Source organism: Pipra filicauda, unplaced genomic scaffold (assembly GCF_003945595.2).
Source record: "Pipra filicauda isolate LSUMZ 115617 unplaced genomic scaffold, ASM394559v2 scaffold154_size2910363_pilon, whole genome shotgun sequence".
NCBI classification, from domain to species: Eukaryota; Metazoa; Chordata; class Aves; order Passeriformes; family Pipridae; genus Pipra; species Pipra filicauda.
In genome coordinates this window covers 543,681-558,740 of record NW_024104040.1, presented here as the reverse complement: position 1 = coordinate 558,740, position 15,060 = coordinate 543,681, and the positions used below count along the sequence as shown (strand labels likewise).

The following is a 15,060-nucleotide window of genomic DNA, read 5'->3' as shown; positions in this document are numbered from 1 at the left end:
GTAAAAAATAAAAAATGCTAGTTGTACCTGAAGCAACCAGTTTCCAAACAATTCTACAGTGCAAAGAGATGCCTGGTCTCTCTTTGCCTGAGATAACCCTTTCAGATACAGGAGCTATGCTGGGCCCAGCAGTGCCTTTGTGAAGGAACTTGCTTTCTTTTCCTTTGAAGAAAAACTTTCCTGTGGGGTTAGGCCAGATCAGAAGCCAGATTATGTGTTTTGGAGGACACAATTACATTATTAGGTTAAACACAAAGTAAGGACTTGATAGAGCTGACTTAATGGAGGGTGTTTGCATCAGATTCATCATTCACTATCAGGTAATTGTGAAATTGCTTTAAGCCATAACAACAACACTCACCCCCTCCCTCATCCTCCAGTTCAGTTCCTCTCCTTTAAAGTCTCTGGGGTCATGACCCACCTGGAGGCCAAATATGTGGTATCTGGTGTACTGAATGATCTGATTATATTTTTACTAGCAGAGCCTTCAACTCAGTGTGCAGTTCTGGCTCCGAAGAGTTACTGAGTAACGATCCACTTTTCAGGGGTTACTTTTTTTTTTGTATGTATGTAAATGACCATAGTCACCTATTTTCTTAATTAGAAGTGGGTAGTGTTTACTGTACCAGTCTGCTGGTTCTTCTTGAGTATTCTGTGTCATGTTTCTGTGTACATCTCTCGAAACCTGGATGACCACAGGGAAAAAGATTATTTGCTTGAATTGCCAAGGTTTTCTTGTAAGTTCAGCTTCTGGGTTTGAACAAATGATCAGAATTTCCCTGGGTCCTTCACTGCACAGTTAAGTGATGCAGTATTAAAATCAATCCTCTTTGAAATTTTGCTTTCGTTACTTCCATTTCTGTCTGCTTTGATGGAAGCTCACAGTAATCGTAGTTTTGCTTTCCAGAGTGAATGCCCATATTAGTTTTTTTTATTAAAAGCTATAGCATGGATACTTTTTTGGTATCCATTTTTGTGGTCAGTAAATGATTGCCTTGTTCAAATATCTTTGTAAGGAGACAGACTGAGATGTGAGGGCTACCTTCCAGCTCTGTTGTAAGGCAGCTCTCACTCTAGCAAATCTCCTCCAGTTCAGTGATGGGCCACTGCAAAGAAGACTTGAAGTGGGTTTGGGAAATTATCTTTGAAGAAGCATAGCAGTAGTGGAGATGTGCTGGGTGGTAATCGGGAGGCCTTAGTATCTGAATCATTGCAGAGAAGTACCCTGAGTTGTGATAGAGCCTGGAGGAGCAGGTGATCTAAATTTTAGGAAATTCTACTATTGTTATTTTATGTTCTACTGTAGATTTAATTCTGAAATTTCTCTGTTTTAATAGTGTCTTCTAATCTCCATAGTAAGTTTTAAGGAAATTAAATAAAAATTGTCTGTATAGAGTGGCAAATTTGGTGAGGTAGAGAGGAAGCCTGAGAGTGGCCGTTACCAACTTGAACTTCCTTCCTTGTTATGGTGGTGGGGAAGGAGAAGGTATAGCAGCTAAATACATACATACTTTGTGTATACTAAGATTCTGTGGAGTTCAATCCAAAACAGACCTCAAAAGGTTGCCAAAAGAAGTAGGCAACTTAAGAATTACGCTGGTATCTTTCCAGTTGTGCAGGTGAAAAAAAGAGAGGGTTGGAATATGGTATTACAGATGTGCAGATTGCTCATTGCTGGGAATCTAACCAGCTCTGTTCCGAGCTAGCTGCAATTAGTGCACATGTAGATATGGAAAAAATTATTTACCCTCATATCAAACCTCCTGCCCATTAGAAATCTCTCAGTGCATGAAGATAGTCTCCAGCACAGTTTGGTGCGATATTGCTGGGTATAGGACAGTGGACATGAGGGTGAGCACTGATGTGTCACTGCTGATAGCATAAAAACAGGCGTGTGAGATCGGGGAGGAGCTGCTGAGTCAAGTCCAGCTCCGTTTTCTCTCAGACACTGCATCAGATTGTCTCAACTGCATTCAACCATGGAATGCCTCACATCCTCCCAAGTTCACTGATGCACTAGATGTGAAGAATTTTAAGAAAAACTTTCCTTAATTTCACTCTAGAAAGCAGCAGGGGTTGGTTTATTTGTTTCATTTTTACTAAACGACCTCATATAGGAATGTTGGATAGATGAATTATTTGGATAACTTCTAACTATGAGCATTAATTTAGTTATGTTAAAAAATTGGGTTTGGTCACATTTAAATGTAGATATGGCAGATACATGTCTTAATAATAGAAATGGATTTTTCCTCTCCCTTCAAATTCCCCCAATTTATTTTCCTTCAGACTCTTTGCTGCCTCCTCAAGCCCCCTCAAGCACATCTGAACATGTTTAAAACATATTCTGCTCTGCTATCTCCCCTGCTGCTGCTGAGGTGTGCTCACTGGGAGCTGCCTCCCGTTTGCACAGGGAGGAGGAAACTGAGGAGACTGAAGCACTTCCTGGTTGCACCAGGCATTTAGGGATAGAATCAAAAGCAGAAACACTAAAGTGTTACTACCTTAAATTGGTGCTCCTGGCTTTTGGGGAGGCTGGGTCAACGTGGCTCTACCTGAACCAGGCAGTAGCTCAACCTGAACCAGGCAGTAGCTCACCGTTGGAGGGTCCTGCCACCTCCTCTCCCCTGCAGGAGAGCCCCCTACTCTCCCCCCCCCCCCCCCGCTCCCCAGCTCCCTTGAACTCCAAATGAGGTCAGCTGCCCTAATGGCCTCAGGCGGTGTTAGGAAATCAGCTGGCCCATGCTGTTCTCCAGGGCTCCCAGCTTCCTCTGCCACACAGCAGGATCTGGGACCACTCTGCCCTCTGGTACCTCTGCCTGCCCCATCTTGCATAAGCATATCCCCGACAAGCTTCCATGCTGCAGGGACAAGAGCTCACACAAGTTGTGGTTCTTGAGCTTTTCTTTACTTGACGTTTCCACCTACAATCTTGTTTTCTCATGGCAAGCTGGAAACATCCTGCAGTGATATTAACCAGCTTTCTCAGGCAAATCTGCGACAATCCCCATCCACGGGCAAATCTCCTTGTACAGATTCCAGGGAGGCAAATTAAATAGTCTTGGCTCGCCAGCCTTTGTGCTGTGTGCATCCTATGTTTTATTAATAGTTTCCTGTCAAAATGAAAATTGTTGTCATGGATTGTATACAACATGTAGCTTGTAGAAAACATGGAGGATGAACAGACTGCAGGCAGATGATATGCTGTGGAAATTCTGATTCTTAAAGATTGATTAATTTTTATTATGGTATTTTAACTAAAGTCTTTTCATTTGAGTACATTCCTGAAAACTTAAGCACATCACAACTGACATAAATGGCACAGAAACGAGATTTTATGGCATGAAATTTATTGATATAATAGTTTGTCAGGATTTGTCAGGATTTCAGTCACTTAGCTGATTTTTATCAATTCTTTGTTCAAAGGCATCTGACAGGCTCTAGTGTACTGCAGCCTTAATGCTGCTTCAGCATAACTTTTCCCTACCTCACTTTGTAGTTATGTGTTTGTACACAGTCCCTACCATTTCCAAATTTAGTGAAAATTTATAGAAGAAAAAAGGGAATCTACTTTTCTTAAGTACTTTATTGCTGAAATGGCAGAATATGTCATGTTAAGAAATTGTGTTTATCTTGTATTGTCTCTGGTTGGGTTAGGGAATTGCAGTTGCCGTAAAATTTATTAAAAACCAGTTTAAGTGAGCGATAGGGAATTATTTTCCTGAAGTTGCATAAAGTCTCTGACTGAACAGGGAACTGAGCCTCTCTTCCAGGTTAGAGGTGAGGAATCAGATTTGTTCTGTGTCTATGTATCCAGTAGAATAGCAATATTTAGCTCTTAAATATTTGTCTATACCAGCAGACCTGAAATGCTGCTGGAAGTGGCTGTCATAATTATTGCCCTTTTCCAGGTGGCCCTGAGGACCTTGAGCAACTGAGTGATAAAGCAGAAGTGGAGCTGTAGGTATTCCAAATGCCAGCTTATCTTCTTGGCCAAGGTCTCTTCCTGGTCAGGGCTAGGTGACATGTAGTGAAGGGAAGTACAAAGATAATGTTATAAGTTTTTTTACTTTTCTATCTATTGATTTAGCCGGGAAAAACTTTGTTGAAATAAATTTCTCAGATAGTACAGTTTTGTATTCAGAATATTGAAAAATATTAGATTACTGTTCTTTGGAACAAATGTCATATGGTATAATGATCTAGTAAACTGGAAAATTTCAGGATTCCGTTAGTCTCTCTTAGCTCATTTTAAAACCTTCCATGGCCATCCTGTTACTAGATATTTACAGTTATGCGTCTGCATCCTAGTGCTGGGTGCACAAGTACAGCAGTCAGTGGGCTGTGTAATGTCATCCAAGGAGAAGAAATGATCTGTTTGTGCTTGAATATTTAATGAAGTTCATAAATTCATCATTGATATAAACAGAAATATTAATCATTAAAGCAGATATTTAAGAGATTACTATCACTATACTAGTGTAAAGCATAATTTAAAATAAAGACATTTCACTGTATTTGTTGCATATGGTTTAGAAGTTATCTATTTCTCTTTTTTCACTTACATCCTTTGTTGTAAGAGTATGATTAGGTCCTTTGATGGATCAGACTACATGTAAATCATAGTGTTATACTGAAGACAAGAGGTGAAGACTCTGAAAGGACAGAGACTGACCTTCCACGTAATTTCAGTTAATATTAACAAGATCAAAAATTCAAGTTATTGGATGTCTCTGTGTATTGCTTCTCTACAGATGATGGCATACTGACAAGTAAAATCATGTAAACGTACTGTTTGACAACAAGTGATGAAGTCCAACTTGATTTTTTAAATTTTCTTTTTTGTGTGTGTTATTGTGCCCCTCTGTATCCTACTCTGAACACCCTAAAAAACCCCTGATAATAATGATTTTATCTACCCTCCATTAATTTTTATACCAGGCGGGTTCCTGAGGGTGTTGAGAGGCCATGTATGAAAAGACACTGAGCAGTGTGTTGGAAATGTGCTAAAAGCTTATTGGAACAGAAGGAGAGATTGAGAGAGAAGTATGGATATGTAATACTAGTTAGAGGTGTTGTTTTCATAGCATATTTTCTTGCAAACTTTGTATCACTGACACGATGGAAGACAGTAAGACCTCATTCTTCATTTGTGAATTGTGTATACACTCTCCCATCCCCTTATCAGCTGTTTCCTCTGTGTTTTTAGATCATGGGGAATTCATATGCAGGGCAACTAAAATCTGCCCGTTTTGAAGAAGCTCTTCATAACTCCATAGAAGCTTCTCTGAGATGTAGCAGCGTTGTCCCCCGACCAATCTTCTCACAGCTATACCTGGATCCTGACCAGCCTCCTTTCTTGCCGGAAGGTAACCATGAAAGTATGGCACATTTCAATTGTTTTTCTCTGTGTGAAAAGGGTGGGATGCATTTTGGTTTGGTATTTAAAAAAAAAAAAAAAAAAAAAAAAAAAAACAAAACAAAAAAAAACCTGCACAAAAGTTAAATTTGTGACACAAAATCTGAATCTGGGGCATCATTAAGGAGAAAAAACATCATGCTGGTTATTTTAAAAGGAGATAAATGCAAGTACTGTTGAAAAGTTTAATTTTTTATTTTTTTTTCCTAGTTTTTATTCTTTTTTTATTTTTCTTCTTCAGATGTGAAGCCAAAGGTGGAGGAGTTGGATAAAGAGTTAGTACATCGCTATTCACAAAATGGAAACCTGGACTTTTCTACCAACCAAACTGTTAATGAAATGGAAGATGAAGACGAGGATGAAGACATGTCAGATTCAAGTAGTCCACCAATCCCATATTCGCAAAAACCTGCCCCGGAAGGGTCTTGCACTACTGATGGTTGGTATCCTTTTTTTTAATTGTACGATCTTTACAACTAATTGTAATTATAATGTGCACTCTCTACGGTTAGAAACTCTTAAGCTAGAAGGTCTGAAAATATAGTTTATAGTCAAACCCTTAAATCTGATGGGATATGGATTAGAAGGACTTGTTTCAGGACATAAAGTGTAATTTGTTATTTTAAAGCAGTGTCTAGGACTGGCTGTGGCCCTTCATTAGTTTCTGAAAGCCCTTTATTTTCTCTGGTTATTGTTGGTTTACTGTCCTCAAAGAGATTACCTAAGTTGGCATCAGTATGGCTGGTTCTCAATCTATGCCTAAATTATTCTCAGAAACATTGGCAAAGCTGGATTTAGTTACTTCCATGGGCAGAAGGAAGAGTTTGGAGAAAGAAAATGGAGAAAAAGCTTGCTGTACTTTGTGCTGCCAAGGTGATAAGAGGGGTTGGTAGTGGAAGCTTGTCTATTTTGTCTTCCCCATATGCCTGTTGGCCATTGCTTGCTTACCTTGAGCTGACCTGATTGTTGCTCAAGATGAGCAAAATTGTTGACAGTACTATATTTTTTTTTGTTTTAAATTGTTAAAGAAAGGGTCAGATCATTATGCATATCAGTTTACCTTATCCTATAATTGTTCTATTCTGAAGATTTAACTTCCTCATAGAAGGAAGATCTAGTTGTATTTATTAGATGTGTTTCTCATAAAAACATCCCCCTGCTCCCTTCAGACACTTGAAAACGAGCATCTGTTCCCACCAGGTCCAAAAACCCTTCTTGACATTTTATTCAATATACCCCTAAATCATGGAATTCCTTGTGCAGAGTACATCGAAAGTTGTAATTTGTAAAATGGTTTTGTACCTTGCTGAAGCGTATGGTTATACGCAGTGACAGAAGTAAGAACTCATCAATGGTAATTCTTTGACATTTTTGGAGGGGAGAGAGAAGGAGAAAGTATGAAATGATGTATTCCTAGAAAGGTGTTCTCATTTGAGGACAAGTATCAGTCAAATCTACAAAATCTCCTGTGCAGAGCAGGAGTAGTACCTTTGCCACCTCTGCTCAGGATTGTTTTGTTCAGCTGCTCTTTCTGACGGGGCACTGCAAGGAGGTCCTCAGCTCTCATGGCAGTGCAGACTTCTCTCCTGTGGCTGCATATTGCATATCACAACATTATGCCCAGTTACATTAATATATGCTCAACTATATATATATGTAATATTAAGCTTTTTAGCATGTCCTGGAAAATCTGACCTTCCAGCGGGACTTCTGTGTTTTGATTTTTATCTATCAGTCTTTTATGATCAAAGCACTCTAGAAGAAAGTTTCCTGTGTTACATCTCCAGAATTTCAGGATTGTTCCTTACTCATTGTTAAGGTTACCATTCTGAATTTACAAAATCTGCCTTGCTCTTCAGTGTTGTCAAGGACCTGATTTAAGAAAGCAGTGGTTTTGTATACGTTTTTTCCCAAATACTGCTAGTGATCTGTTAGAACAGTTTTACATAAGTGCTTGAAACACACAGGTTCCCAAACATTGACACTGCAGACCATATCTCAGCAAGATATTAATCTGATAGCTCATCTTTCATTGCATGAATATGACCTTCCAGAGATGTAAGACAGGATCACTGCCATTGTTTACGTCCCTTATCTCAGTTATTTAATTGGAAAGATAAATAATATTATGAAAATATTAAAGAATATTGATATAATAATTGAATTGACTGTGCTTGGATACTTTAAAATAAGCTTGTATTTAATTGCTTATCCAAGAGCAAAATATTGGTACTAGAACCTGCAGTTCATAGCTCTGGTGGCTGCAAAACCCGTCTCCCACCTTTTAGCGCAGATGGGGTGAAATCTTTTTTTCCTTTAAGGTATTTCTGCTGTTTGATTTTCCTGAGTTCAGGATGTGTGCCATAACCATCATATTATTTTCTGTGGTGACTTGTTCTGTTATTCAGATGGCTTTGTCAGTCACATGGGTGCAGAAAGTAGAACTTAATGTCTTTATTTGTGGGTTAAAAAAATAAGTGCCTCAAAAGTGACAGTTTGTTTGAGGATCCTTCTCAACTGGTGACTATATTAGATCCCTTAATTCTCTTTAGCCCATTGGAAAGAGCAACTGCATTTGCCACTTGCCTTACTACTAGTCATACAAGGAATTCACTTATTTTCAGGGACTTTTTTTTTCCTGCTCGACACAAACTTCTATAACTAACTTACACCTTCCATGAAAATAGAATTTCAAGAAAAATAATTCTTCCTTTTCGTACAGGTACCTCAAATAGGCAACAAAATAATACAAGAAGCTGTTCTGAACCACTTGCTTGCTGTAGCTTTAAAAGAAGCTGTTTCTAATTTGTGGAATAACATTTTATGCAAGCTGTGGGAAGCAAAATAGTATCACCTTCCTTTTGTTAGTAAATCCTCAATTTATCTGATGCTTAAAGAAAGGCCAAGGTAGTTTCAGAAGCAATTAGGTAGGCAGGTACTTAACACCTGATCAGTTACTGTGAGGTTACAATGGGGAGTGACAGTGACCCGTAATTCGTATGCAATTCTTGGAAGCTAATTCCTTATGCAAATACCCCTTTATTACAGTGCAACAACGGGCTGGTGCCCCACATGGAAATGTGTAATGGTGGGGAAAGGGAGGATATATACAAATTTAATTTTTAAGAAGATTTCAACACTTCTGGGTGTTGAGAGATGTGGGGATACATTTTCATTTTCAGAAAGATGGGACTGGATTACTTTATATGAAGTGACGTTAGAGAATGCAAATGTGCTTCTCAGAAGCAAAAACTAGTTAGTGAATTTTTCTTCAAAGAAATGCAGATAATGTCTGTAAAAACCATTATAATTGTGGTTTTTTGGTGACTGCTCTTGGTATTTGCAAATCTTTAATCAGAATATAAGTGCCTGTTATTCATTTGAAACAAAACTGATATCCTGTGAGAAGATGATTTATTTTTTTTTAATGGAACAGCTCAGCTTTGGGCTTTTGCTTTTTACTATTACATGTCAATAAAAAAATCTCATAAAGAGAAGTTGGTTTGGTTTAGTGGCTCATGAGTTTTCTCCTTTTTGTGCTTGGATGTCCATAAACAATACACAAGTAAATGCAACCCTAAAGTGCCATTCTTTCTTCTTAGGAGTTGGAGGTGTTAGTGCTGTTGACTTAGAAATTTAGCACAATTATAAATGAATATTTATGAAATGTAAATGGATTTTGCATGTTCTAAGTGTTAAAAATGGACCATACAAGTTCTGCTAGTGCTAAGGCACTGTGTCTTGTCTTTTCTAATGTGGAAATGGTTATTTCTAACAGATAATTAACTATCAATGCGAAATCTTGCAAAACAGGGAAGTAAATAATGTTGAGGCCTCAGTGTTGCTTGCTAGTTAGAAAAAGACAGAGAGGGGTTAATCCCCCCTTTCTCTCCCCACAGTCAGTTACTTGCTTCCAAATCAATGTGTTTTGAGGGGAATTTTGTCAATCAGTTTCAAAAAGCAGCAGAAACCTACAAAAATTCTTTTCAGCCCTAAAAGCCAAGGGAAAGAATGATAACGAAGGTTCTTGAAGTGCACCATCTGCGTGTCTTTGAAGGAAAATTCAAGACTTTTACTGCACAGAAGCAGATTTGCATCCTGTTCATATCTACTGATGGAAGTAAACCCCAGCTGTACCTGGCCAAGCTCTGTAGACCTCCCTGCTTCTCTTGTGGCAGCTGTTGACTAAACAAGAGAAGAGCTCATGGAGGCTCTGAGGGTCTGTCTGTGCCTATTGGGATCACTTTCTCTCTGCAGAAGGGGAGCCAGAGGAAAGAGTTCAGTGTCAGCCCTGTTTCTTGTCATGTTCCCTCAGAAAACAAGCTTTTGGCAGTCACCTGTGAGCTCTGAGCTGGTAGCTGCTTTTTGCTGGTGCTGGCAGAGAGGTAGAGATCCTAAAAGTAATGAGTTTCAGCAAGATTTGTGAAGTTCAGGAGCTGGTTGTATGACATCAGTGTCCCCAGATATAAGGCCCCTCTGGCAGAAAAGTAATTATAACTCTCACACAGTCTGAACATTCCAGAGGCATATGCTGGCCAGCCAATCTACACATGCATACCTCTCTGATGCAGAGATGTCGCCAACAGCAAAGCAGAGGAGGATACCAAAGGAGGTTGTGCAAGGAGGAAGGGGAGCATGGAAGGAGTCTGAGAACACTTTGGGTAAAGTAAAAGATGATGCAGAGGGTAAATCTCAGGTATTGTTTGCAGATTAGGTAGGATGCAGCATTTCTACAGCACAGTCCTCCATATCCTAAATGATGGGAAATATGTAATACGTTCAGATCTACAACCTCTCAGATAAGAAGCTGTTGTTTCTATGATAGCAGACTGAGGTACATCACTTTGTTTCAATGGCTACTGCTAAGATGTTACTGAGTAAAACTTGTAAACTTGTTAAGATGTTGTGGTGCCTTTCTTAGGGTTTTTCTGTAGCTTCTCTCCTGAGGACTCAATGCAGAATGGTGATGTGCAGCTGTTCAAGTGTAGCTGAAGTTGTTTTGCTTCTAGGCTGGATAATAACTGAGTCTTTGCTTCCATCTCAGATGTTGTGGAGGACTGCTTAACTTCACTGGAACATCAAAAGAGGGCACAAAAGGGTGTCCTCTTGGGACACCCCAAGAGGCTCTAAGCTTCTTACATGATATATGATATTCAGCCTTCTCAGTGCTGTGTGCTCCTTCTGAAAGCAAGTCTCTATTGACACATAATAACACTGATGACCAAAATCTTGCTTTCTTTGGTGTCCTAGTATTGCTATTGCTAACAATTCATTCAAAAGCCTCTTACTGGTCACTGTTTGTGCTTCTGGGCATTTCCTGAATGTTTTTAGGTAGAGGCAGAGCTAGAAACTCATTGTGTAAAAGCACAGTTTTCAGTCTGTCTTGAAATGTTATTGCACTTGCTGTTTCATAATACTTATCTACAGATTTCCTGTTTGCCCACATTGTCAGCAGTGGGTTTCTATTTTAAATCTAGATGTAGAGGGGTATTTTCTAAGCACGTCAACTACTTAGATTTCACTGAATGCCTAAAAATTTAAGGTCAGTTTTGAAAATTCTGGACATAATACCGAAGTGGCATAAACATTTGAATAAGCAATTTTTATTTTGAATGTGAGGGAGTTTTTTTCCCTAGGTTTATCTCTAACAGTTTCTTCTAAATTACATTGAAAAGTCTACATAATATTTAGCCTTGTACCTAGCCTTCTATTTGATCAAGGTCAGTGTGCTTTTAAAGAATATACCTTAAAAAGAATTTACACAGAAAAATCAAATGACATCTAATCAGAAAAGAATAAATTTTATTTTAAATATGCTGGTTTAATACTTTCCCCCTAAAACATTTCTTAGTGATAAGTTATTGTTATAATCCTTTGATTCATACATGAAAACTTCAGGCGCTTCATTTTAATTCATTGGCTGGAAAAAGGAATGTGTGAGGGGAGAATCCAAGACAACTTTCAGCTCAAATGAGCTGCTGCTGGAAGTGAGCTGATTGAAGAATTGACGAAACTATTCAGCCAAGAACTGGTTCAACAGTCTCTGGGTGTAGGCACAAGACTGAACCTGTATTGGACCCTGTTTTCAGCAAGCTGCTGCTTGCCAAGAGATTCATGCTAGCTGCTTCTGTACTTTCTACTTTGCACATCCTCTGGTACAGTTTTGAGATAAAACCAAAGAACATTAACTTTCATAATTTTTGAAGAAGTTTTAAACTAATTTTTAACACATGAGCAGTGCAGACATACGTACTAATAATGGGTGAGGAGGCTCTTGGTTAAGTTGTGATCACATTGTGTTACCAGATGCTTAGGCAGTGTCTTTTTCCAGTGATTTGGTTTTGGGGGTTTTTTTCCCTTAAAATTTCTGTGTTGAGTGAGGACTACATGAATAATATTTTCAGTTAAGTGTAAGTAATATAAATATTGGTGATCAAAGTCTTAATAGATTTTACAGTAATCTCAAATTTAGTTTGATGTGTTTGCTTTTAACAGTAATATTGATTATTGTGATTATGATTTCCTTAATTTTGAAATACTGATTCATGCAGATATATACATGTGTTGTCTACGTTATGATATTTCTATGGTTGTAGCAGAAGAGAGGTGGTCAGTGGGTAAATGTGTGATGCCTTCAGATATCCTGAAACATGGATATCCTGAAACATCTGCCAGCTGCTGCTGGGAAATGTGTGAGGCCAGACTGTAGCACTGATCTTACAGCTGGAGAAGTGTGAATTGGAGGAGAACACAACAAAAGAGTCTAGTTGTTCATAAAACTTGGTAGTACTTTCATTGACTTTTACCTAAGGGAAATTAGAAAGCCTAGTGTGATCATACCCATTCCTGTGGAGGAAGTCACATGACTGTTGCTTTCACTCACACCTGTCCTTTCCTTTCTTGAGAGTAGAAATTACTCAATAAACTTGATAAGATGGAGTTTTACAAAAAAGTGGAATGTGATTTTGATCCTTGTAAGTCCAGTGTTGAAACTAATGGAAGAGTCTTTGAATGTTATTGTAAATTACTTAGTCAAAAAAATCTAACTTTGCAGTTCATTTTGGTTTGAGCAAAAGACTGGACCAGCTGGACACCCAGAAGTCCTGCAATTGCACTAAGTTGTCCCATTCAACCTGCCCAGCTCACTCTGAGTCCTGAGCTCCCAGGGGCCCCACTGGGGTGCTGAACAGTGCTTTGGGCTGTCTTGCTATGTTTTTTGTGCGACCCAGCCTGCTACCTGTTCATTGCAGGATGTAGAACAGCAGATGCTTGCTCAGGTCCCCAGTCTTGCCCGTGTCTGCTGCTGGCTTTAGCTCTACGTCGACTAGAAGCACAAGGACCAACCTCACGTCCCTATTTCATGTTCATATGTGTATTTGGGTGGGGAAAAACCTAACTGGAGACTTGGAAGTCATGCAGTCCACTGAGACTTCAGGAGACTTAGTTGAAGACTTAGAAAAAAACATGGTGTACATCTCTAAAACCAGTGAATTCATCTTTTATTTGCTGGAATTTCATGGATTTTTATCATTCCTTTGTATTACTTACTGGTGTTTATTTATTGATGCCAGCCTGCTACAAGCAAGAAAGACAGCATTGTTTCTCTTGAAAAGGCTGTAAACTAGTGTTTGGACACTTAAATATCTTCTGTGCTTGTATATGTTTAGGATCTCTTTAAAATAATTTTATCTATTGTCTCTGAAACCCTGAGCTAGTAGATCTGATGAGATGTTATCTGAATTTCCTCGATTTCCCTTGAAAAGGGTATATTAAAATTCCCAGTTACAGCATCCATTTGTGAAGTCCCATTTGCTTTTTTAACTGATAAAAAGAAGAAAATGAAATCTTTTGAAGAGTTATCATTTGTTTTGCTTTGTTTCATAGGTTTTTGTCAAGCGGGCAAGGATTTACGGTTAGTATCTCTATGCATGGAGCAAATCGATATCCCAGCAGGCTTCCTGTTAGTAGGAGCCAAATCTCCCAACCTTCCTGAGCACATTCTAGTCTGCGCTGTTGACAAGCGGTTTTTGCCAGATGATCATGGAAAAAATGCACTTTTAGGTAAGAGATTTTTTTTTCTTTGTGCCGTAATAATTCAGAGAAAAAAGTCAGTTCAAAATTATCCAAAGTAATTTCAGCTAATAACCTTCTATTAGAAATAGTTGAGGAGAGGAGCGATATCACTGAATTAAATCTGTAGACGAACCCGCCTTAAAAACCCATTTTACAACAAGTCCCTAATTCCACAATTAACCACAATTGATATCTCGATGATTTCTGTGTGGACAGAAATCAGTTGCAACCCTGGCATTCTAAATGTGAACTATCCATATACTCTATCTCTACTGAAGCTTACAGCTTTTTCCTTTAAGAAGAAATATGCTCATGCAAGTATTGAAGATGAACTATCAATTTTTTTGTGGATTAAGGGACGAATTGTGCCCTTGGCTCCACCAGGAACATTGTTCTTAGTAGGACCTTTGAGAGTAATTTGCTTCTCAACATCCAATACATAAGGAAAAAAACCCCACCAATTATGTCGTGATCGGTTACATTTATGAGCTTTAAAATTTTAATACAAGAATGCTTCTTGGTGATTGAAGACAGGCATATGTGCACCTAGATTTCTTGCTGGGTCACAGATGGTACACATCTGAACAGGCTAGTAAAAATGATTTAATGTATTTTGGCTCCTTTAACCTGTTTTGAATTTACTCTCTCATTTCTCCCTCCAGTCATTGTGCTACCTAGAATATATTCAGAAAGACCTTTTAACAGGAAAGAAATTACAGCAAAAGATAAATACTCTGATTTAACTACACTGCTCAAATTCTGGTCCAGGGCAGCAATTCTTTGCGTAACTATAGAAAACACCTTGGTTTTGTTACTTTAATGTTATTTCTCCCTTAAATCCATTTACTATGCTACTACACACTGTAACCTTTGGACTTATGGCAGAAATCCCACGGGCCCGAGTTAGATAGAAGCTGTAGTGTGATGTCCCCTCACTGGGTACGGCTGGGGATGTTGAATCACAGAATCATAGAATCAGCTGGTTTGGAAGGGACCTCTGAGATCATCAAGTCCAACCCTTGATCCACTACCACCGTGGTTACTAGACCGTGGCACTAAGTGCTACATCCAGTCTTATCTTAAAAACCTCCAGGGATGGAGAATCCATTTCCCTGGGCAGCCCATTCCAATGTCTGATTACCCTCTCTGTAAAGAATTTCTTCCTAATATCTGACCCAAACCTCCCCTGGCACAGCTTAAGACCATGCCCTCTTGTCTTACTGATAGCTGTCTGGGAGAAGAGACCAACCCCCACCTGGCTGCAACCTCCTTTCAGGTAGTTGTAGAGAGTGAGGAGGTCTCCCCTGAGCCTCCTCTTTTCCAGGCTGAACAACCCCAGCTCCCTCAGTCTCTCCTCATAGGTCTTGTGCTCAAGTCCTTTCACCAGCCTTGTTACTTGTTCACCAGCTGGTGTTCCAGCACCTCAATATCCTTCCTGAACTGAGGGCCCAGAATTGGACACAGTATTCCAGGTGTGGCCTCACCAGCACTGAGTACAGGGGGAGAATCACTGCCCTGGACCTGTTGGCCACACTGTTCCTGATCCAGGCCAGGATGCCATTGGCTGC

The 15,060-nt window shown here is 39.2% G+C and overlaps 1 protein-coding gene across 5 annotated transcripts in view; it reads left to right on the top strand.

Moving 5' to 3' along the window:
• Positions 1-15,060, top strand: part of GREB1L (GREB1 like retinoic acid receptor coactivator) — a 138,912-nt gene that overhangs the window by 68,780 nt on the left and 55,072 nt on the right. For 4 of the 5 annotated variants that reach the window (XM_027731258.2, XM_027731257.2, XM_027731255.2 and 1 more), the window contains exons 3-5: positions 5,210-5,381; positions 5,661-5,858; positions 13,304-13,480. In XM_027731258.2, coding sequence (XP_027587059.2) covers positions 5,213-5,381; positions 5,661-5,858; positions 13,304-13,480 — 544 coding nt within the window. In that variant the 5' untranslated portion in view covers positions 5,210-5,212. The remainder of the gene's footprint in view (positions 1-5,209; positions 5,382-5,660; positions 5,859-13,303; positions 13,481-15,060) is intronic. The other variant, XM_027731256.2, reaches the window with a different exon arrangement.